At 36.0% G+C, this 25555-nt stretch overlaps 1 protein-coding gene across 1 annotated transcript in view; it reads right to left on the reverse strand.

Annotated features, from left to right (window-relative positions):
- Positions 1–5885: 5885 nt before the first annotated feature.
- The window catches only part of HELLS (helicase, lymphoid specific), a 39565-nt gene continuing 19895 nt past the window's right edge, over positions 5886–25555 (reverse strand). Inside the window, exons 11-22 of the mRNA XM_081234344.1 lie at positions 23955–24151; positions 20857–20953; positions 19901–20062; positions 18200–18339; positions 17962–18100; positions 16555–16638; positions 16352–16471; positions 15658–15774; positions 15143–15302; positions 10253–10349; positions 10095–10171; positions 5886–8362 (exon numbers count right to left, since the gene is read on the reverse strand). Coding sequence (XP_081090470.1) covers positions 8268–8362; positions 10095–10171; positions 10253–10349; positions 15143–15302; positions 15658–15774; positions 16352–16471; positions 16555–16638; positions 17962–18100; positions 18200–18339; positions 19901–20062; positions 20857–20953; positions 23955–24151 — 1485 coding nt within the window. The 3' untranslated portion in view covers positions 5886–8267. The remainder of the gene's footprint in view (positions 8363–10094; positions 10172–10252; positions 10350–15142; positions 15303–15657; positions 15775–16351; positions 16472–16554; positions 16639–17961; positions 18101–18199; positions 18340–19900; positions 20063–20856; positions 20954–23954; positions 24152–25555) is intronic.

Genomic DNA, 25555 nt, shown 5'->3' on the forward strand with positions numbered 1-25555 from the left:
CTACAAGCTGGCTTCTGACAAAATTTTTCTGAAGTAGGATAACATGCAATTTGCTGGTTAAAACAAACAAACATTGCCCTTCAGATGATTATAACAGCATGTAACGCAAAACTCTGCTTCATATCTCCCTGACAAAGGGTTTAAGTATTTCCAAGCTGGCTGAAAATACACTGTGGGCAAGCAGATCTCCCTCTGCACATGCTCCCTTTTGCTTCCTGTGGTCAGTGCAGCCAGGATTCCCTGAAAGAAAGTTGGCTTTTTCCTTTTCTGACAAGCAGCACTGCAGGCGCCCATCCCAGGAGGCACAGCCCTCTCTGCAGAAGCAGACAGTGACAAGGAGGGGCAGAGTGATGGTGAGACGCCTCAGGGCCAGTCCTTGTGTCTTCACTCCCTTCCCGCCACTTCCCAGTCTGGCTTCACCCCTTTTCTACTCAGTCAGGAACCGTCTTGGCCGAAAATGTTCAGTATGTATCAAGCTAAAAAGACATGTTGAAAAGAATATACAGAGAACTTCCATTTGAAAGAAAACATGTAAACACATATGTGTAGCCCCCAGGTTTTAAACAGTAGTCACTGGGTGGTGAAATCATAAGTGATTTTTCTTTTCCTTTTCTTTCTTTTCTTTCTTAAAAGTATCTGATGTTTTGACACTATCAACATAGAACATGTATTAGTTTAGAAAGAAGTGGGAAAAAAGTTATTTGGAAAGAATGGTTTGATTTTTTTAAAGACTGGAGAGTTTCTGCACATGCATTTACCAGTCTTGTCTTAAATATTTTATTATTTGTCATCAGAAATCATCTTTATCAAGATTAATATTGTAACCATAATGCAAAGCATAAAGCCCAGCTATGCCTAGAAAAGGGCAAGTATAAACACATGGTTGGTCTAAATCAGAATGGGCATGAGAAAAGGTTTATTTTCAGGTACTTGAAACACCTTTGCTTTTGGAAATAGCCTTTAACATCTTGCTCATTTGGGGACACTGGGGCCTTCTGATAAGAGTTGAGTATACAGTATAGTCAGTTTTGATAAACACCAACACCTGAGTAAACCACACACTATCAAGATGTAGAATAATTCCATTCCCCTGGAAAGTTCCCTCACCCCCTTTCCAGGCAATCCCCATCCTCAGAAGCAACCACTGCTCTGGTTTCTAGCACAATACATTAGTTTTAGCTCTTCTAGAACTTCATAGAAGTAGACACTTTTGAATGATGAAATTGGCTCTTTGCAAACACCAGACTTTAAAGGATTGTAAGATTATCTTCACAGGCAATTGAAGAAAACCCTTTGGTTTCAGAAATCTACCTAGTTACTATGAGATTAGCTTCATAATTCAAACATCATATGCATTTATATACAGTATGGAATTCTACCTTTTTAGGAGAAATAAATTGTCACTGGGAAGTCTGGGTGTGATTTGTGTCTGTTTCTCTTTAAAGAAACACTTCAAATAAGGTCAGTTGTAAATTAACATTACTGGAAATTGAGCATTTTCCTTATAGGAAGAAAAGAATTATAATTAGAACTTACAAGGACTTCTCACAGGATTTAAGGGATTTTCTTATGTCCAAAAACCCTCTCTGAAGGTTTGCTTAATCTTTCTTCCATTTGCTCATTCTTGTGTTTATTCAGTAAATATTTATTGGACAGTTACTGCATACCAGGGTCTGGATTAGGAATAAGGAAATTTTTCAGGAAAAAAAAAAGTGGTCCTTGGGATATTATTCTTTAGTTAAGAATAAAATGCATATTCTCAGAGAGTTATAAGGTACTGAATAATGAGTGTCCTAAAAAAGGTAGAAGGATCTGTAGAAATCTGAAAGGGATGAAAATACCTTGTTGTGAGAATCAAGAAAAATTAATGGAATCAAGGAAAATTAATGGTATTTGAACTAAGCTTTGAAGACTGGGCAGAACTAAATATCACAAGGCTTTCAAAAACAATTTCAACTGTCTCCAACTGGTTTTGTATTTACTTGCGTTTGAGAGTAAGAAATAATTCTCAGTGGCGGTTTGCATAAAAGCCTTATCTGTCCCTGTACCCATACCTTTGCCATATAACTTTACAGTGCCCCCCAACTATGATTCTGGGCTTGCCCCAGTGACTCTCTTTGGCTGATGGGAAATTAGATGTGATGCAAGTAGAATGGGGGTAGTTAGGCAGAATTTATAGGGCATAGACAGTCAACCTCATTAAAGAATGGAACAGCTAAGCCAAACTTGAAAGCTTTTGGTACAGCTGACCTTACATGTGCTCCAGGACAAAGCTGCTAGCAAAGGTCTCTCAAAAATTAACTACTTACTGGGCCACAAAGAATATCTTAATCGACCACCAAAAGCAACATTGTTATTCTAGCAACATTCACTGATCCCAGTGCAATGAAGTCAGAATTAATTTTTTAAAGTCTAACCAAAAAAATCCACCCACCATTTGACAGTACTGTTCAAAATATTTTAAAACATCTTAAATAATTAAGATGTGAAAACATTCTAATTTAAATAATTAGAATCTTTTTCAAAGTAAAGATTCTAATTTTAATAATTATAGGTGTGAAAAGATTCTAAAAGTAAAATCCCAACTATTTGCAAGTAAATCTCATTAAATGCCCAGTATTTATCAATATACAAATTGTACAGCTTTGTATGTAATCACTGGATTACAAGCGCTTGAAAAGAAATAAATTCACTAACTATTCAACTTCAACAATCATAAAATAAGAATATCAAGATAAACCCAAAGAAATATGGTAGACAGAGCTGACATGAATGGCTCCCCACCAACTATAAACACATATAAATGCTGCATAAAATATTACAAAAATACTTTTATACAAACTCAAAGGAAAGAAAGGCAAATATTCAGATGCCAGAACCCAAAAGATAAAGAGTGGAGTACAGAATTGACTCATAAGCCCAAGGACAGAACAGAATTATTGCCTCAAAATGGGGCATTAAGTTTTGAAACAACTACATAAGACCTGGATGTTCACAAGACTGCTTCATTCTATTAAAAAAAGGATTAAAAGAATTCTATCCACCAATGTAGGAAAGTGAAGACATTCACTGTCAGTCCAGGCAGGACCTTGGGTATGGAGAAAAAGGTCACCCATGAGAAATCAAAACCAAGATCTGCACCACACAAGGGGTGAAGGCTATGTTTGTTTGTTTTTTTAATTTTTTAAATTGAAGTATAGTTGATTTACAATGTTGTGTTAATTTCTGCTGTACAGCAAAGTGATTCAGTTATACATATATATATATATATATTCTGGTTTTTTATATTTTCCATTATGGTTTATCATAGGATACTGAATATAAATCTCTGTGCTACACAGGACTTTGTTGTGTATCCATTCTGTATATATTAACTTACATCTGACCCCAACCTCCCACTTCATCCCTCCCCAACCCCCTTCCCCTTGGCAACCACAAGTCTGTTCTCTCTGAGTCTGTTTCTGTTTCATAGATAGGTTCATTTTACCATATTTTAGATGCCACATACATGATATCATATGATTTGTCTTTGGCTTACTTCTTTTGGTATAATCTCTAGGTCCACCCACGTTGCTGCAAATGGCATTATTTTGTTCTTTTTTACGACTGAGTAGTATTCCTGTGTGTGTGTGTGTGTGTGTGTGTGTGTGTGTTTATCTTCTTTATCCATTCATCTGTCCATGGACATTTAGGTATTGGCTATTATAAATAGTACTGCTATGAACATAGGGGTGCATTTATCTTTTCAAGTTATAGCTTTCACTGGATATATGTCCAGGAGTGGGATTGCAGGATCATATGGTAGTTCTATTTTTAGTTTTTTAAGGAACCTCCATACTGTTCTCCATAGTGGTTGTACCAATTTACATTCCCACCAACAATGGAGGAGGGTTCCCTTTTCTCTACACCCTCTCCAGCATTTATTATTTATAGACTTTTTGATGATTCTGACTGGAGGTGATACCTCATTGTAGTTTTGATTTGCATTTCTCTAATTAGCGATGTTGAGCACTTTTTCATGTGCTTGTTGGCCATCTGTGTCTTCTTTGGAGAAATGGCTATTCAGATCTTCTGCCCACTTTTTGATTGTGTTTTTTTGATAAATCAACTATACTTCAACAACAAAACAAATCTTTTTAATGGGCTACATTTTGAAGTACTTACTGAATTAGGGTGATCCTCAGTGAGGTACTAATGAGCCATGTCAGAAATGTGGGTTCTATGTTAGGCTGGTTTCACTTCACTTTTTTGCATGGCAAAACTCGTATGCCTTGAAATATCTTCACTGTTCCCTCACATTTAAATAGATGTGATTCTAGGTTGGGATTTTTTTCCAACACATTGAAATTTTTAAGTCTTATTTTTACTGTTAAAATAACGTATCTGCTGTCCACCTGATCTTTGTTCCTTTGTGAGTGATCTGGTTTTAGAAGACTCTTTGCATTTGATGTTATTTTATCTATAATGAATCCGGGAGTATAGTTTTCCTTATCTTTTCTGTTTAGCGCTTGATAATCTAATCTGAGGTCTTTCATCTTTCTTTAATTCTAGGTAACAGTATTTCTTTATCCAGTGTGTTCACTGGATGATTCTAACTTTATTCCTGCTTCATGTTTCCAACACGCTCTCTTACGTAGTCAACAAAACGGATAAAGTACCCAACCTTGTGGAGACGATGAGAGGCTGACAGATTGGCAAGTGTGGATACACCAAACTGAGTATAAGATTTCTTTATTGAGATGTTATATCTCAATAAAAAGTGAAAATGAAACTCTTCATGTTTCTATAACTGCTATTTTTATATTTCTTTAAATAACTTTTTAAAGCTAAGAAGAAATGAAATGTTCATCTGAGCACCTTAATTGTATAGGTGTTGGAGGTGGTGGTGAGTACTGAAAATGAAAAAGCAGGCACACATTATTTTATAAACATCCTGAAATACTTTAGAAAAGAGGAACAGCTCACACAATCCCCCCACTATCAAAAACCTCTTCAGGTGGTGACATTTAAGCAAACAGTTAATGATATAGAGGAATCTAAAAAGTAGTTAAGACTCAGGAAGAAATAAAAAAGACCCAGAGATGGGACTTGGGGGCTGATCTGTAGATTGATCTGACTGGAAGAGATAGATTTGTGAAAGGGAGATCAGGAAAAATTATGGGCAAATTAACTTATCCTTTAGGGCTGCGTTTCTCCACTGGAACCTGTGGACATAGCTCAGGAATTTGAGTTTTAAATGTGTATTCATTTCAATCAGATCTAAACAAAATGTATAACAAGTACACTATAGATCACATGAATGACCAACTACTATACGATCAAGTACAGCTACCTGTGAGTGTTCATACTTTCCAATTATATTGGTACCAAGTAACACCTAAGAGAGACAGTATTTTTATTGCATCTGGCTGCCATTTGCTTGGTGCTGTTGTCAAACTCATGTCCTAGATATGCACCATAGGACTACATTACAACGTTGTATTTTAAGCTGTTTGCCACCTCTAAGCCAGAAATAAAAATGTAAAAATTTGTTTTTATAATTCACTTTAAAAGTCATTTCAACTTTTAATCAAACCTGTTTAGAGTTAAAATCGTTACCTAAGTTAGAGACGTAAAATGTATATAATGGAAAGATAAGCTTCACTAGATTTCGACAAGTTACCTCTTCTCTGAATGTAGCAATGGTTGTAAACCAAGTGATAACAATAAGTGATTCCAAAGAAATAAAGACCAAAAGATATCTTTAATTTTACTCATAAATATGATTCCTTAGGCTTGATTTTTATAACCATAATCAATGATAAAGTATTAATACATAGTATGTTATTTGTGAAGATGTACTGAATACAGCAAATAGAATCATAAAAACTTAAGAAGCATTAACTTAAAAAACTCAAAACCAAAACAATCTTATGAAGTAAGAGTATAGAATTTAAAACCAGAAACACTTATTTAATGTTTTGAATATAAACATTAGTGCATTTCAGGCTTTTCATAAAGTATTACTTCAAAGTTCTAAGACTAAAAAATCAAATACAATTGCTAAGACATCAGTGAAAGATTCCATCAAACATACTTGCCTGGAAATGTTCAAGTACCACTTTCACTATACCTCTCAGTACATTCAGGAACTGCCTTGTAATACAGAAGAATGACTCACCGAACAGTAAAGCTAATGAAGTATTTTTCTTGGCAATTTGACAAAGTGAGGGAAGACAAACCCTGGTCTGAGAATACCTTTTTATACAGATGAAGCAGGGATCATTTGTTTCAATATCATGGAGTGAATACATCTGTTCCTCTTGCCCCTTAAACTAAAATCTGGAAACTACAGTAACAATAAAAGGATGAAAGAGTCATTAAACTCCCAGAAAACACAGGAGATGACAACACAAGATTTCAGAAGTTGAAAAATAACCACATGGGTGGTAACAGTCTCAAGAGGCTGGAGAACAAGTTCAAACAGTTCAGATTTGGGATCGTTTATCAGGCAACCAAGTAAAAATATCAAGTAGGCAGTTGGAAGTGAGTTCAGGAGAAAGATTCTGGCTGGAGATATAAACCTGAGTCATCACCACATAGTTGGCATTTAATTTAATATAGTTGGCATTTAAAGCAACAAGACCGTCAAGGGAGCCCACTTGGGAGATTCTAATGTTAAGGAGTCAAAGACGTAAGAAAAAAATAGCAAAGGAGATTGAGAAAGAACCAGAAAAGTAGGAAGAACCAGGCAAATGTGTTTGCTGAAAACCTAGCAAACTAAAGAAATGGTTTAGTGGAAATTAAACAACTATGTGAAATGCTGCTGAAAGCTCAAGTAAATGAGGTCGTAGAGGTCACTGGAAACTTTGAAAATCTGACTGGAATAGGTTTAGGAAAAAAATGGAGGCGAAACAAGTCAGTGAATACAGACTTTTCAAGGAGTTTGCTGTAAAACAAGAAATGGGGCCCTTCTGTTGGCTCTAGCTAGGACAGACTATATCCATAAAAGTAAACGATACGTGGGCACAGATGCTGGTAGGTTTACAGATGCAGTGGTGGCAAGTTCTTTTCTGATCATTTTTATTTTCTCTGTGTGGACAGGGAGCAAGCCCAGAGGGAGGAGGTATTAGAAATGTGAGGACAGAAATAAACCCATGAAATAATCATTTGAGCTCAATGTAAGAGAATGGATTAGGAAACTTAGTATGACTACTAAGCAACCAACTAAGGTTGCGACGATGATTTGTCAGCGATTGGTAAACATTTCCACTTTGAAAAAAATCCACTCTGTAGTCTATTCTTTCCTTTGGCTGAATATTCTCTCAAAATAGTTTTTCTTCTGAGTCCTAGGTTCCATTACCCTAAGGCAGAGAGAATCTCATCTACATTTGAATATACATGGCAGCAAGAATAACAACCTACACAAAAATGTATGGTTCAGGGAGCATTCAGTTTTCATATACATACAGGGCCTAAATGGTTCCCATTCTGCTCCTCTGTTATGGCTCTTGTGTTACTTATATTCCTAAGTCTTATTTTAACCCCTCCCTGCTATAAATTTTCAGGGTCCCTTTTCTCTTGTTCTGTTCTTGTTTTGCATGGTACACTGCCACTTCCAATTTCTGGTCTTCTGTCAAGAACCTATAATTTCTTCCAGAGACTTCTCTGCATTGATCCAAGGGCCAGTTGAAATCTTTATATGACATACGTGTATAGTACTAATGAATGAAACAAGAGTTACCATAATGTTGAATCGCAATGCCAGTCAAGACTTTTGCTATTATTTCACCTGAGCCATTATTTATCTGAAAAATAATCTGATGAGATCATCTTATAACAAACATTTATTTGGCAAACTATTTTATAGAAAGAGACCCTAAAAATCAAAGCATTTCTTATTTAAACAATAGACAGTATAATCCCAATCTTTCCCCCATCCAAAGCCTACTCCATAACTGAAGTACCAAAAACCCATGAACTGTACTGCTAAAAAGGAGGGTGGGGGAAAGACATTAAACTTCCACAGGAAGACTGTATAAATCTGGCAGTGGTTAAGGACACATCAGCCTATACCCAAGAGTACTATCGAGTCTGAAAAATTAACTGAAACTTACTATGAATAGGTCTTTGCTCTTAATAAGGCTCAGAAACTTAAGCAATGGTACAAGTTATATAATGTAAACTGATATAATCAAAGAAGTAGAGTGAAAAATCTGGATTTTAACACCAATACAGATCACCAGATGTAAACAAGAACTTTTTAAAGACATTCTTTTAGCTCCAATTTAAAACAAACATTCAGGACTGGAATCTTCAGAATTTTCTAGTATCTTGAAAATCCCCATCTTCTCTTTAATTGGTTCTGAGGCATTCATTTGATCTAAGAGAAAAATATACAAACAAGTATTTTTTTTTTAAGTATAAGAACTTAAAAAGAAATCTTAAAAGAGAGGTCCACTATGTTTTTATGAGAAGTGAGTCATCTGTCCAAAATTTTAAAATCCACAGAAACGTGGGCCACTTTAGCAAGAAAGTACACTCCTCTTATTAAAACTAGAACTGGCCTCCAGGGAACAAACAAACTGAAACATCAGTTTGCTCATCAAAATCACTTCTGCTGTATTTAAGATATACAGATACATAGCAATAAACAACACCAATGTGAATTATGTTCTCAGAGATATTTTTTAAAAATCCCAATTATGGTTAGTTTAAAAGCAGGAAAGCAAAACACCATGAAAACATACCTTTATACACTCCCATAGCTAATATGAAATCTATTTTTACATTTTTGTCAATATGATAGCTATTGGAATGAAATCACTACTGGTTTTAATTTGCATTCTCTGATTTCTAGGGAGATTGAAGCATCTTTTTTTTTTTTTTTGCTGTACGCGGGCCTCTCACTGTTGTGGCCTCTCCCATTGCAGAGCACAGGCTCCGGACGCGCAGGCTTAGCAGCCATGGCTCACAGGCCCAGCTGCTCCACGGCATGTGGGATCTTCCCGGACTGGGGCACGAACCCGTGTCCCCTGCATCGGCAGGCGGACTCTCAACCACTGCACCACCAGGGAAGCCCTGAAGCATCTTTTTATGTTCGCTGGCTGTTTCTTTCTCTCCTGGTAATTGTCTGCTCTTAAGCTGTCCAGTTTTCTTGTTGATATCCAGTTATTTATATATGATAAACATTTCCTGTGTGCCGTGTGCTGCAAATATTTGTGGTTTGTCTCTTATCTGTTTACGGTATTGTTTGTTTTTACAGAAATCTTTAAATTAATAAAATCTATTAATCTCTTCATTTAGTTTGAGAGTTTTGTATCCTGTTTAAGAATCCTTTTCCTGGACTTCCTTGGTAGCACAGTGGTTAAGAATCTGCCTGCCAACGCAGGGGAGGCGGGTTCAAGCACTGGTCTGGGAAGATCCCACATGCCGCAGAGCAAGTAAGCCCATGCGCCACAACTACTGAGCCTGCGCTCTAGAACCCACGAGCCACAACTACTAAGCCCAAGCGCCTAGAGCCTGTGCTCTGCAACAAAGACCCAATGCAGCCAAAAATAAATAAAAATAAAAATTAAAAAATTTACTAAAAAAAAAAAGGAACAATGGGTAAGGGGGGGAAGAGTCAGCCAATTCCGGAATGCAGGTCATTTTACTGGACAAATAACCCAGTTTTTCCAACAAATCGACGGCATGGAAAAACAAAAGTGAGGAGGGTGATATAGAAGAAAAGAGATATAGCAAACAATGAAATTTGGATCCTGATTCAAACCGTAAAAAGATTTGAGACAACTGGAGAAATCTGGATATGAACTGGGTATTAGCTGATATTAAGGTTTCAGGGCCAACTCTCTTAAATGTAATGACATAGTGACTATGTTTAAAAACATGTTCTTCTCAGTAAAAGATGCCTAAGAAAGTGGCTATGGGTAAAATGTCATGAGTTTAACATTCTGATTAAAGAAAATGGCAATGAAATAAAATTGGCTAAATGTTGTAAACTATTAACAGCAGAATGAATTATCCACAGAGGTATATTATACTATTCTCTCTACTTATGTGTATGTTTCAAAGTTTCCATAAAAATAGTAAGTAAAACCATGAGAGATACTTACCAAGGAGATCACTTCGATCTAACAACAACTCCAGATCTTTATCACTAATGACCTTCTCTCTTGATCCTTTTACTTCCCTATAAGGAAACAGGATATTCACATCTATATGATAAATCAAAACTATGCATTATATTTTTCTAAAATTAAAACAATCTTACCTTTCATAATCTCTAGATTTTAATAATTCCATTAATTCCTTAGGGTCTAAGAAGTTCTTAGATTGATTTAAGCCAGATCGACCACCTTTGAAATGATCTAGAAAAAATTTTCAAGAAATTCAAAACATTCAAAATTGCCTTTAAAACCAAAATACAATACATTACAAACCAATAAGAATGCCTTACATTAAAAAGGACAGACAAACCAAGTGTTGGTAAAAAAAGAAAAGCAACTGCAATTAATCATACTTTGCTGGTGGAAGTGTAAAATGGTTGGGGAAAAGTCTGATAGTTTTCTATAGCTAAACATACACCCACTCTAAGACCAAGAACAAATACATACATATGTCCATAAATATTTGTATAAGAGGAGCTTATGCATAAGAACCAAAATCTGTAAACAATTCAAACATCAATCAACAAAAGAATGGATGAATTATTCAGCAACTTTGTTTAAACTGCAAACTTCTAACACACACAACATCGATGAATCTCAAAATATTATGTCGAATGTAAGTAGCTAGGCAAAAAAAGAATACATACCAATGAATCCAGGTATGAAGTTAAAGGAAAAACTAACCTATATGACAAAAATTGGAATAGTGGTTGCCTTCTAGTGAGGGGTAAGGGAGCCTCAGAAATGACTAGAAAGGGAAACTTTCTCAGATGTTGGAAATGTTCACTACCTCGATCTGGATAATAATTAATTGAGTATATACACTTGTTATAGGCATCAAGCTGTACACTTAGCTGGGAATTTTACTGTATGTATATTATACCTCAATAAAACATTGTCAGCATTTAAAAAATTCCTTTCAAATTGTTCTCTGAAATTAATCTCTAAAATTACTAAAAGTAAAACTTGGGGAAATAAAACTATAAACTGTACCTAATTTAAACTAAATTCAAAACAAAACAGAATTTATTTCATAATGCAAGTCCCTAAAAGCAGCACAGGTGAAAAATTTTTAATTTGCACAACATCTTATTAGGACCAAGTTCCTTTTTCCTCCAATGGAAATTCTAACTGCAATCTGAATGCTCCACAAATCAAATTAAAGAGGTCTAAAGCCTAATCCACAATTTCCCTCAAAATCAGATATACTGGAGAAAGTATTTGCAAGTAGAAAAGTAGCATAAAATAAATTGATAGCAATTTTCAACATTATTATGATTTTTCTAGGCTTCAAAACTTATATAAGATGATTTTCAGCTTTTCTTAAGGCAGCCATCAAGCCATTTATCCAAACAGAATTTTATATTGAATAAATAAAAGCAGAACTCCAAGGAGGATCAGGGAACAGAACATAAAATGCCAATGCCTCACCCACTTCACTTTCCCTATCCTCCAAATCTTTTCTAGATTAAAAAAAAAAAATACTGTGTTTTAATATTCTATTATTGAAACTATGAAAAGGGCATACTGGAGTCAAATATTTTTGAAATATTAGGTTCAACAAAGTAAACAGATTTTATTGTAGCACTACTTCAATATACCTTTAATATTCTAATATTTAATATATTTTACTTGCAAGAAGAGGCTTGGAAGTTTTCTTAAAGCATTTTGGCACACAAATCTCTTATCAAGAATAAACAGTAGGGCTTCCCTGGTGGCACAGTGGTTGAGAGTCCACCTGCCGATGCTGGGGACATGGGTTCGTGCCCCGGTCTGGGAAGATCCCACATGCCGCGGAGTGGCTGGGCCCATGAGCCGTGGCCACTGAGCCTGTGTGTCCGGAGCCTGTGCTCCGCAATGGGAGAGGCCACAGCACTGAGAAGCCCGCGTACCACAAAAGAAAAAAAAAAAAAGAATAAATAGTAGTGGCTTCCCTGATGGCGCAGTGGCTAAGAATCCACCTGCCAATGCAGGGGACACGGGTTTGAGCCCTGGTCTGGGAAGATCCCACATGCTGCGGAGCAACTAAGCCCATACGCCACAACTACTGAGCCTGTGCTCTAGAGCCTGCGAGCCACAACTACTGAAGCCCGCGCCTAGAGCCTGTGCTCTGCAACAAGAGAAGCCACCGCGTTGAGAAGCCTGTGCACCGCAACAAAGAGCAGTCCTTGCTCGCCGCAACTAGATAAAGCCCACGTGCAGCAACTAAGACCCAACGCAGCCAAAAATAAATAAATTTATTAAAAAAGGATAAACGTTAACAATAACATCATACTCAACAGTGAAAAGCTGAAAGCTTTTCCTATAAAATCAGCAGCAAGACAAGGATGGCTACTCTCGTCACTTCTATTTACACAGTATCGGAAGTTCCAGCCTCAGCAATCAGACAAGAAAAAGAAATAAAAGGCATCCAAATTGGAAAGGAAGAAGTACAACTATCACTATTTGCAATGACACAATACTATATCAAGAAAAAAACTAAAGTCTCCACAAAAAACTGTTAGAGCTAGTAAATGAATTCAGCAAAGTTGCAGGATACAAGATTAATTAATATACAGAAATCTGTTGCATTTCTATACACTAATAATTAACTATCAGAAAGCAGAAGTAAAAAAACAATCCCATCAAGAATGAAATATCTAAGAGTAAACTTAACCAAGGAGGTGAAAGAAGCATTGGAAGAATTAATATTGTTAAAATGTCCATACTACCCAAAGCAATCTACAGATTTCATGCAATCTCTACCAAAATACCCACGGCATTTTTCACAAAACTGGACAAGTAATCCCAACATTTGTATGGAACCACAAAAGACCCCTCCAAAACAAAAGCAATCTTGAGAAAAAAGACCAAAGCTGGAGGAATCACGCTCCCTGACTTCAGACTATGCTACAAAGCTACAGTAATCAAAACAGCATGGTACTTGCATAAAAACACACACATAGATCAATGGAATAGAATAGAGAGCACAGAAATAAACCCACAGCACTTACGTTCAAATAATCTATGAAAAGTAGGCAAAAACATACAATGAAGAAAAGACAGTCTCTTCAAAAAACTGGATAGCTACATGTAAAAGAATGAAACTAGCACATTTTCTCACACCATAAACAAAAATAAACTCAAAATGAATTAAAGACCTAAACTAAGACCTGAAACCATAAAACTCCTACAAGAAACTACAGGCAATATATTCTTTGACATTGGTCCTAGCACTGTTTTTTAGATCTGTCTCCTCAGGCAAGGGAAACAAAAGCAAAAAAATAAACAAATGTAACCTAGTCAGACATAAATGTTTTGTACAGTAAGGAAACCATCAATAAAATGAGAAGGCAACCTACTGAATGGGAAAAAATATTTGCAAACTCTATGTCTGATAAGGGGTTAATATCCAAAATATTATAAACAGCTCATACAACTCAATATCAAAAACCCCAAACAACTGATTAAAAACCTGGCAGACCTGAATAGACATTTTTCCAAAGAACATCTATAGATGGCCAACAGGCACATGAAAAGATGCTCAATATCACTATCCATCAGAGAAATCCAAATCAAAACCACAATGAGATATCACTTCACACCTGTCAGAATGGCTATCATCAAAAAGTCTACAAATAACAAATGTTGGCAATGATGTGGAGAAAAGGGAACCCTAGTATGCTGTTGGTGGGAATGGTGGGAAAACAGTACAAAGCTTCCTCAAAAAAACTAAAAATAGAACTACCATATGATCCAGCAATTCCACTCCTGGGTATATATCCAAAGAAAACAAAAATAATAATTTGAAAAGATACATGCATCCCAATGTTCACAATAGCATTATTTACAATAGCCAAGATATGGAAACAACCTAAGTGTCCATCAACAGATGAATGGGTAAAGATGAATGGTTAAAGAAAAATACAAAATGGAATATTATTCGTCATAAAAAAGAATGAAATTCTGCCATCTGAAACGTGCATGAACCTAGAGGTTATTATGCTTAGTGAAATAAGTCAGACAGAGAAAGACAAATACTGTATGTTATCACTTATATGTGGAATTTTAAAAATAAAACAGATGACACCATTGTAAAGCAATTATACTCCAATAAAGATGTAAAAAAGAAAAGAAAGTTATATCACAGTTAAAGAAATTAAAAGTAAATTATAAAATAAAATAAAAATAAAATAAAACAGATGAATAACAAAACAGACTCAGAGATACAGGAAAAAAACTAGTGGTTAGTGGGGAGAAGTGGGGGCAAGGTAGGGGTAGAGGATTAAGATATATAAACTGCTATGTATAAAATAAATAAGCAATAAGGAGATATTATACAGCACAGATAATGACTTTATAAAAATACAGTCATTATTTTTTAATAACTTTAAATGGAGTATAAGCTATAAAAATTGTGAATCACTGTTGTACACCTGAAACTAATATAACATTAGAAACCAACTATACTTCAATAAAAGTCTTTTTTTTAATGAAAAAAAAGAATAATCAGTAACATCATGTCAATCCCCATGACAGTTTAAGATATGGCACTTTAAAAGTATACTTGATACTCTTCACTGCCCCATCGCTCCTCATTTTAGACAATAGTATTTTTCATCATGTCTATGGTCACACCAACCCAGCTTAGGTCTTCACAGCTCCAAATTCCCCACTGCCTATTTAAATCCTGCACTGATTTCTTTCTTTTCTTTTCTTTTTTTTTTTTGCGGTACGCGGGCCTCTCACTGTTGTGGCCTCTCCCGTTGCAGAGCACAGGCTCCGGACGCGCAGGCTCAGCGGCCATGGCTCACGGGCCCAGCTGCTCCACGGCATGCGGGATCTTCCCGGACTGGGGCACGAACCCATGTCCCCTGCATCGGCAGGTGGACTCTCAACCACTGCGCCACTAGGGAAGCCTCTATTTCTTTTATAAAGAAAGTAACAACAATAACAAAAATTCACAACACACAATAGACAACTTAAGCAAAAAAGTACTACAAAATGTTATTTACTTTTGTGGATGATCAACTTTTCCAGTTTTCTTTTAGCAGCTGCTCTTTCCACAATTTTCTGATCAATAGTATTTGCTGTAACAAGACGATATACAACAACTGGCTTTGTCTGACCAATTCTATGACATCTATCCTGGGCCTGAAGATCAGACTGGGGGTTCTTAAAGTTAAAAAGAAAAATAACATTTAACAGTTTAAGGTTAAAATTATTTAAACTCATACTATGTGGGTAAAGTCAATAAGCATGATCCAATCAGAATCTTTGTTTAAAAAGATTCTGATTAAAATTGAGTTAAGGTACTGTTTAAGTGCCTTAACTCAATTTAGACTTCTAGAGTGACTTCAATGATAAAGTAGGTTCAAGTCTTTACACACTGGACACTTGACAAAGAAAAGATTTTCATCTTAAAGTGGATACCTTTTCAAAACAGAAAAATGAAATTACAAAGTGTACAACAAAAGATTAAAAATTCAGAATGGAAATATATCAGTATTTTGCTACACTTCCAACTTACCCAATCACTATCATAAATGATAACAGTATCTGCTGCAGTCAAATTAATGCCCAGACCACCGGCTCGTGTACTCACTAAAAAGATAAAAACATCTGGATCTGTGTTGAAGCTGTGCATCTAAAAGCAAAAGGGATATAAACATAAGGAATTAAGAAAGAAAGAAACTGTTCCTGCCTGGAATGTGGATATAGAGCTGCATATTAAGCAGCTATCTTATAACCGTTTGTTTACCAGAAAAGGAAGGGGGAGGGCAGTGGTGTCCCAAGGGATATAATAAGCCAGCACTCTTCAAGCTGGGTGTGAGTTCTTAAGCATCCATAGGACTTTTGATGTGGGATAAATAAATACTGAAAGCCACAGCAGCCATAAAGTTGAAAATGACCAATTTGGTGGAAAGAGATAAAATTATCAGACTCAACTCCCATGAAACAAAAAATCATGATCATGCCTATTGCCCAGGTTGTGGCAATAAACCAGAGGCCCTAGGATGTAGGTCCTTTTTTTGGGGGGGCCATGCCATGCGCGATGCCGGATCTTAGTTCCCCAATTGAACCTGTGCCCCCTGCAATGGAAGTGCAGAGTCTTAACAACTGGACCACCAGGGAAGTCCCTAGGTCAATTTTGAACATTACTTCAGAAATCAAGACAGGAGTTACAAAAAAGAATTAAGTATGTATGACATAAGCAGTCTTACATTTTTTTCTCTCTCTGAGTAAGTCATGGATCCATCAAGCCTGCTAAAGTTGAAATTTCTAAAGTCACAGTAATCAATCAAAATGTCCAACATTCTTGTCATTTGTGAAAAAAGCAGCACCTGAAATTTAAATATATCTTAGTATCTATACTGATTAATGAAGAATAATTAAACAACCAAAAATCCAATCAAAAGTACCATACCTTATGACCTCTGGTTTTTAGTTCTGGCAGCATTCGATCCAAAATTAAGAATTTCCCAGAATTTGTTACCAACTCTTCATCAATCTTAAAAGTGGGCAAAGAAAGGAAAAAAGAAATTGTTCACAACAACTACTAATAATCTGTTTTTGTCAAAATAAAAACCATGTTAACAGTTTAATTTTCAATGACAAGTAAGTCCCTATAAAACTTTTTAAATTGACCTTGTTATTTGATCTTTTTTATCAGAAGATAAAAAAGGAAAAGGAAAGACATACTCAAGGAACGACGTACTCTACAACTTAAAACCAATGATTTCACAAAAAACAAAATTCAGTTTAAGTGTATAATCTATCCTCCCCACACCTCTCCCCAAAACTTTGTATAACAGAACATTAAGTTCAAACTTACTTAATGTTGAGGTTTATTCTTTATAACTGAGTACACTTTCAACCAGATGCGTATGAAAATTACTGCTAAAACTCTCAGTAGAAATTAAAGAAAGTATAAGAGCTTATAAGCAACCTAAGTATCCAAGATGAAATTTTTAACCTTCTGGTGAATATTAATTACCTTCAGAGATTATCTTCTTCCTTACTCAATGAAAAGCTTTAAAGCAGTGGTTCTCAAATAGGGGCAGTTTTGCCTTCCACCCCCAGGGTATATTTGGCAGTGCCTGGAAGATACTTTATGTTGACACAACTGGGGGAGGGAAATATTTTGGCATCTAGTGGCTAGAGACTAGAGATGCTGGACAAATGGCCTATAGTCCACAAGACAGCACTTCCTTAACAAAGAATTATCTGGCCCAAAATGTCAATATTGACAAGGGTAAGGAACCCTGCTATAAACTAGTACACAACAGGGTTATTGAGGGTTACTAAGAACTGATTTCCTTTACTACTAGGTTGTTTTTCCATCAACTGCCCAAGAAAGCAATTTCATTCATTTAATCTGAAAGCCCACAAATCAACATAACTTTTTGCTCTCTTCTGTGGCTATCTGTTGAGATTTAAGCAATGAGCAGCCAGACTGATTTTGACAAGCTGAATACTAATTAAAAGGAATACTGAAAAGGTGACAACAATTTCCAAAATAGACAGCAACTAAATCACAGAGTGGAAATCAACTGTGTTACTTAAAAACTTCTATTTCCAGTATCACTCTAAATTTAGGAGGATTCCTAGCTGTTTACATAAAATATATAAATAAAAATATTAGTTAGCTTACATGTAGAAAACCACCTTTATTCTAACATTCATAAAATTCTCTGAATTTGGGGGGAGAAAACAATCTTCATATAACATATATAACAGTATTTACTGTAAGTAATAATAATAAAAAATGACACTTTCACCCAACATGAAAAGTTACAGAAATCAAAACAGTATATTATTAAATAGTATTCACCTTAAACTCTTGTGTGACCGGGTCTATAGGGTACTCAATCAAATATGGATGATTACAGCACTTACGAAGTAGCATCATTATATTCTGCAGCTTCAGATTAACTTCAGATTCTATAGGGATATTTGTTTCCACAACAGCTCTGCACAAAATATATAATCCATGAATGAGACATTAAAAAAAAAGAAAAGAAAAAAAATCACAGTTTAAAGAATACTTAAATTTATTTTTAAACTCACACCTTTCTCGGTCTACCTCTGGCTGTATTTGGCTGATAAGTTTTTCCAATTCATTAGGGAAGTCATCTATTTTGCTGTAATCTATTGACTTTCTAGTTCGCCGTTTGGGTCGTCCAGTGGGACTCAGCTCAACTGTTTCTTTCTAAAACAAATTAAAGAAATATCTTTTTAAAAAGCTATACTCTTATTTATAGTGAGGTGGATGGACCTAGAGTCTGTCACACAGAGTAAGGTAAGTCAGAAAGAGAAAAACAAATACCATATGCTAACACACATATATATGGAATCTAAAAAAAAAAAGGTTCTGATGAACCTAGGGGCAGGACAGGAATAAGACGCAGACGTAGAGAATGGACTTGAGGACACTGGAGGGGGAAGGGTAAGCTGGGACGAATTGAGAGAGTGGCATTGACATATATACACTAACAAATGTAAAACAGATAGCTAGTGGGAAGCAGCTGCATAGCACAGGGAGATCAGCTTGGTGCTTTGTGACCACCTAGAGGGGTGGGATAGGGAGGGAGACGCAAGAGGGAGGGGATATGGGGATATATGTATACATATAGCTGATTCACTTTGTTATACAGCAGAAACTAACACACCATTGTAAAGCAATTATACTCCAATAAAAATGTTAAAAAGAAGTTTTAAAAAAAAAAAGCTGTACTCTTAAATTCTACACACACACACACACACACACAAAGTAGGGTATAATATTTTTATGTACAAAATGTTTTAACATATAAAGAAAAAAATAATTTTGTCTGTCATCATCAAGTTTAATAATTTCCAAAGGCACAAAATCAAGGATCCATAAACTATAGCCAAATGTAAATTTTATCCTGTGAAATTTAATTGTTTTAACACTGATGACAATATCTGGAATCAGAGTTAATGCATTCATATCTCAATGGAAAAAATTAAGGATGGATAAAACTTCTGAACTTATATAAAGGAATTTAATAGCTTTGGGCTGAAATGAGGCTCCACATATCTGCACTACAGAGGTTATTTCTTTGGACTGGTATAATACTGCAATGAAATTCCTCCCAATAGGCAACTACTTTAATTTTCTAACAGTTAAAAAGCCAGAGATTCCCTTTAATTAAAATGAAAATGGGATAACAGTCTAATGGTTGTACAAAAACAGACATGCATAATCATAAATACTTTGAAAAGAAATACACAGGTCCATGGCAAACAGTCAAAAATCTGGACATCTGAACAAAATTTAAGGGTCTTCTAATCTTCAGTGATAAGATAATCACATTCCAATTCAATTTCTTGTAATATGGTGGGTAACTAAAAAAGATATTTCTTTCAAATAGAGGATTTTATTAAATTTTTTGGCTACCAACAACCTCCTGTAAAGGGATTGTATATTTGGGGTGACTGGTCTAGTTGGCAAGCCCTTAGTATATTGTGTGCTTGTTCAAATGTATTTCCAAGTCCATCCCCAGACAGTATTTCAGATGACTATAAAGCAATTAATGCAGGAACCATCACTTGAATTTTTAGTAGGACCACAGAATTACTAGGAGACAATTTTTGCTATTGGCCTTATGCCTTATACTCCAGTTAGAAATTCACCCTCAACAAGTCAGGAAAACAGGTGATGAGCCTTATATAAGACTGAAATCAACCATGAAATTTTCTATGCCAACTGTCATTTACAGGTAGGTTATTTCAAATCCATACTCTACCTCGCTGGATCCAAACATGTTTGCAATTGTACGGTTCACAATGGCTGTGTAAAAGATCTCTTGTTTCTTTGAAAGTGGTGCATAAACAACTACTTCTCGTTTAGGAGGAACTTCAAGGGCAACATCAGATTTTAGTCTTCTCAATAAGAAAGGTGTTAAAATCTAAAATTTAAACATGCATAAACATATATAAATATTAAACATTTTTGTATTTTCAAGGAATACTCTCCCAAAATACCCTTTTACCCCTTCTTCCTCTATCTTCCTCTATAAAACTATCACATCTCAAAAGGTGATATAAAATATTTCCTTGAAATTTTCCGGACCAAAAACCACCAAATGACAAACTCATAGCGTTTATCTGTAACATTTCACAACTTATTAATTTTTAAAAAATTCTAGTATAGGGCTTCCCTGGTGGCGCAGTGGTTGAGAGTCCGCCTGCCGATGCAGAGGACACGGGTTCGTGCCCCGGTCCGGGAAGATCCCACATGCCGTGGAGCGGCTGGGCCCGTGAGCCATGGCCGCTGAGCCTGCGCTCCACGACGGGAGAGGCCACAACAGTGAGAGGCCCACGTACAGGGAAAAAAAAAAAATTGATAGGATAGATGGAGTTTGTACAAAACAGTAGAATGGATCATACAAGTAAGTAAATTATGCAACTATTATTGGCAAACTGCATAAAATTTTTCATTTTTGGCTGACAAACATGTCAGTAACCATTAGGGGTAAAATGAGTATACGTGAAAAGGACAAAATTTTAAAAAGCACTTTACTTCTGCTGTAACGCCATGAGACCTCTAGGGGAGGGAAAAGGGCAGGAGAGTAAGTTAAATTTGGGGGTGGGGGGGGGCTCACTTTTCAAATTCTACCACAATGGGTTGGACAGGTAATTTCTAAGGTTTCTTTTTCATTCTATGAGTCTCTAGTAAGCAGAATAAGAAAAAAGTCAAAACCTGGTGCAGCATATGCAATACATTCTGTTCTCTTTCTTTAGCAATAATATCTTCAGCGGTTTCAGAAAGACTAGTGATATCAAACCAAGATTCAAAGCTGTAAAATAAAAAAATTATTACAAGTTAACCTAACACATAAATCAGTTATATTAACATGATATATGTTTTGCATTTTCAACTTTGTATTAATCTGGGTATTATGAAGCAGATATTTTCTTAAAGGGAACATTTTTTCTGATTTATAAATATATTACTTTTTTTTTACATCTTTATCAGAGTATAATTGCTTTACAATGGTGTGTTAGCTTCTGCTTTATAACAAAGTGAATCAGCTATACATATACATATATCCCCATATCTCTTCCCTCTTGCATCTCCCTCACACCCTCCCTGTCCCACCCCTCTAGGTGGTCACAAAGCACTGAGCTGATCTCCCTGTGCTATGCGGATGCTTCCCACTAGCTATCTATTTTACATTTGGTCGTGTATATATGTCCATGCCACTCTCTCACTTCGTCCCAGCATACCCTTCCCCCTCCCCATGCCCTCAAGTCCATTCTCTACATCTGCATCTTTATTCCTGTCCTGGCCCTAGGTTCTTCAGAACCATTTTTTTTAGATTCCAATAAATATATTATCTTAACAATAGTATGAACATCAAACAAATAAACATTAAAGTACCCTTTTTTCCTCCTTTTTTTTTTTTTTTTTGCGGTACGCGGGCCTCTCACTGCTGTGGCCTCTCCCGTTGCAGAGCACAGGCTCCGGACGCGCAGGCTCAGCGGCCGTGGCTCACGGGCCCAGCCGCTCCACGGCATGTGGGATCCTCGCGGCCCGGGGCACGAACCCGTGTCCCCTGCATCGGCAGGCAGACTCTCAACCACTGCGCCACCAGAGAAGCCCCCCCTTTTCCCCCTTTTTAAAGGCAGACTTCATTAGGATATGTCTGGAGTCTTAGAAGCGTGCCTATCCCATGTTCTCCTACAAATGGACCTTGAGATGGGTCCTCCTCTATTGGGGAACGTTGTCCTCTACGACGAAGCACATAGCTTCGGGAGGAATGCAGATGTCCCATGGGAGGAAGGGGACACTGGCCTAGCCAGCCAGGTCAGCCAAATCAACCCTAGCGATCAGTGGGGTGACAGATGTCACAGCCAGACTGCCCTCACATCCTAAGGTACACCTTTTATGAAACATTTTAATAAAGTTCAAGAAATGAAAACTATCTCTGAATATCAAGGCCATATGATCTCTCTCTTGAGGTAAAAATGTGACCCACTACAGTGTTTTTAAAATGCAACATATATGTACCCTGATAATGATATCTATTAATATCCTTAGTTCTTCACAATGTTAAAAAAAAAACCTATTAACATGAGCTATTAAATATAAGCATGTCTACGCTAAGTAACACTATATTGTCAGTAAATACAATTGGGAAAAATGCCAACAACATTAATGCAGTAGTTACATCAGATATTTCCAAAATTTCATCACCTCAGGCACATTTTATAAATTCAGATTCCCAGCTCCTCCCTCAGTGTTCTAACTCAGTGGAAATGCATAGGACCTGGAAATCTTGTCTTTTAATAAATGTTCCCTCTGACAGCCTGGCCTTGGGCTAATATCTGGTCACCAGAGGTGGAATATATTCTCAAAATAAAACATTAAAAGTTATTCTCCCATATAAAATTAACTCTCTGCCTTCACTGATGCCAAAGTAAGTGTAAATCAATTATTTTGCCCTCCTGATTTTTATACTTCTATGTTCATTATTTTTAATGTCTGGTAAGATTATTTACTCTTCCATTCTGAGTATACTAATGATTTTCTGAAAACTATGTTTATATATTGCTTTTTATGATATAAGCTAAGATTCAAACAGTTTCTAGAGTAAAATGCATGAGGGTGAAACTGGGAGACCCTGGTTATATTTTTGACTCTGGCATTAACTAGTTATATTTTTAATAACTTGACACTTGGGTTTTCTTATGTGTGAGACAGGGGATGTATCAACCCCTATCCCTTCAACCTCTCTATCTCTTGTTTGTGAGAAAACAATGAGAAAAATCCACCTGAAAGTGTTTCACAAAGTTAAGACAATAAGGAGCTTTATAAAAATATGTTAAGGCAGGGAATTCCCTGGCAGTCCAGTGGTTAAGACATTTGGGGCTTTCACAGCTGTGGGCCCAGGTTCAATCCCTGGTTGGGGAGTTAAGATCCCGCAAGCTGGGCTTCCCTGGTGGCGCAGTTGTTGAGAGTCTGCCTGCCTATGCAGGGGACATGGGTTCGTGCCCCGGTCCGGGAGGATCCCACGTGCCGCGGAGTGGCTGGGCCCGTGGGCCATGGCCGCTGAGCCTGTGCGTCCGGAGCCTGTGCTCCACAACGGGAGAGGCCACAACAGTGAGAAGCCCACATACAGCAAAAAAAAAAAAAAAAAAAAAAAAAAAAAAAAAAAAGATCCCGCAAGCCGCGCAGTGTGGCCAAAAAAAAAAAAAATTTTTTTTTAAGGCAGCATAAAACAGTTTGTCTCTAATTAATCAATGCAATAAAAGCTTTTAAACTTTTATTTATCTCCTCTCATAATTTGTGTCAAAAGTAGAACATACTTTTGGGGGAAGGGGAATTGGAGGAAGGTGGTTAAAACGTACAAACTTCCGGTTATAAAGTAAATAAACACTAGGGATGTAATGTACAACATGGTGACTACACTTAACACGGCTCTATGATATATAGGAAAGTTGTTAAGAGTAGATCCTAAGAGTTCTCATCACAAGGAGAAAAACTTTTTCTTTTCATTTTATCTATTTGAGATGATGGATGTTAACTAAACCTATTGTGGTAATCACTTCACAATACATAAAAATCAAACCGTCATACTGTACATCTTAAACTTAAACAGTGATATGTCAATTATTTCTCAATAAAACTGGAATAAAATAAAATAAAAAGAGCAGAATATATATACCACAAAGAACTGGCCAAAAGCTATCACTTTAATCCAGCTACCTAGAAGAGAGAAATTAATTTTAACTATGAGCACAGATTTTGAGACAGTTAGAAAAACATAGGAAATAATTAAATAACCGCTTACCTACCTTTTCAAGTCATCAAATACATCTGGCAACAAAAAGTTCAGTAATGACCAAAGCTCTGATAAGTTGTTTTGCAAAGGAGTACCAGTCAAAAGAAGCTTGTTATCCGCATTGAATCGTTTTAACTCCCTGATTAGGCGGCACTTCATGTTCTTAATCCTGTGTCCTTCATCTACTATTAAGTATTTCCAGTAGCAATTCTAGAAAAGGAATTCAGGGGAAACTTTTTATATGATGATCTCACAATCTTTCCTAAAAGTAATTTTAAAGATAAAACCTCTTTATTAGGAATGAATGTTAGATTTTATCAAATGGTATTTCTATACCTATTGAGATGATCATGTTTTCCTCTGATCTACTGAGAGAATGAATTAATTTCCTAAAACTGATATATACTTGTGTTGCTGTAATAGACCTCACTTGGTCCTGAACTAATAAAGTCCACCTGCTGTTATATAGTTAAGATTTCTCCATTCACATTCTTTAGTCAAAGCCATCTGTACTTTTCCTTTCTAATGCTTTGTCAAGTTTTAATTAGTTATCTTGCAGTCCTAAAAAAAGAACTGAAGGACTTTATTAGTTCTATATGCTCTGAAACATTAAATATCGTTAGAATTTTCATTCTTGAAGCCCACATCTGAGATTGACACTTTTTTTTTTTATCTGATGGTGTTCTCAACTTCTTACATAGTTATTGGTTTCTTTGGGTTTTTCCTTTCTTCTGGAGCTAATTTTGGTAATTTATATCTTCACAGAAAGCTAACCATTTACTTTCATTGAGTTGTCATGAAAATTGTTTTAATTTCTCATCTTTAATATCTGTGCTCTTTTATCTTGATTAAGCAAACTTAAAGTTCCTCTGTTTTACTGTGTAAAAATACAGAAATAGGCAATATTTCTGGGAAATATAAGTACCAAACTGGCAACTGTAAGTATCCTTGGATAATGGGATTGGCAAATTTGGGGGAAGAGTATGAAATGGGACATCTTTTGCATTTTACTTTATACATTCATAGCAAAATGAAAAGAAAATTTTAAAATAATATTATGACTTCTCTAATAAAAAACTTGGAACTTTTTTTCTGATAATAAGGCAAACAAATCAGATAGCCTGAATAATCTCTCACTGTATCTACCTTAAAAAAATGAAACAAAATATACAACATCCTTCATAAATGAATAAGCAAAAGAGAAAACCCAATGCAACAGAAATGATGAGGAATCTGATAAATGAATTAGTAAATGGACTCATTTACTTCTGCTGCCACTCAGGAGTAGGAGTCCTGTACCCCCAATGCCATCAACCCCTAAAGCTAGGATCCTTGAAATAACAAAAATTCAGTGAAAGGGAAAATTACAAAAATTCTAGCCACTGGCAAATGGAATTGACAGGGAAGCTTATTGTTTCAATATGGTCTGGCTATGGTAATCAAAATAATTAGAAGATCTTCATGTTATATTATTTAGTAGAAAACAGGTGTTTCAATAAGCAACATAAAGTATTACCATATTTATAAATTATACCTATATGCTAACAATAGTTATATAACACACACAGCAGTAGTAATTCTCAGGTAGAATTGCAAGTGCTCTCAGGTCTTTCT

This window comes from Mesoplodon bidens, assembly GCF_964165515.1.
Source record: "Mesoplodon bidens genome assembly, chromosome: 1".
NCBI lineage: Eukaryota > Metazoa > Chordata > Mammalia > Artiodactyla > Ziphiidae > Mesoplodon > Mesoplodon bidens.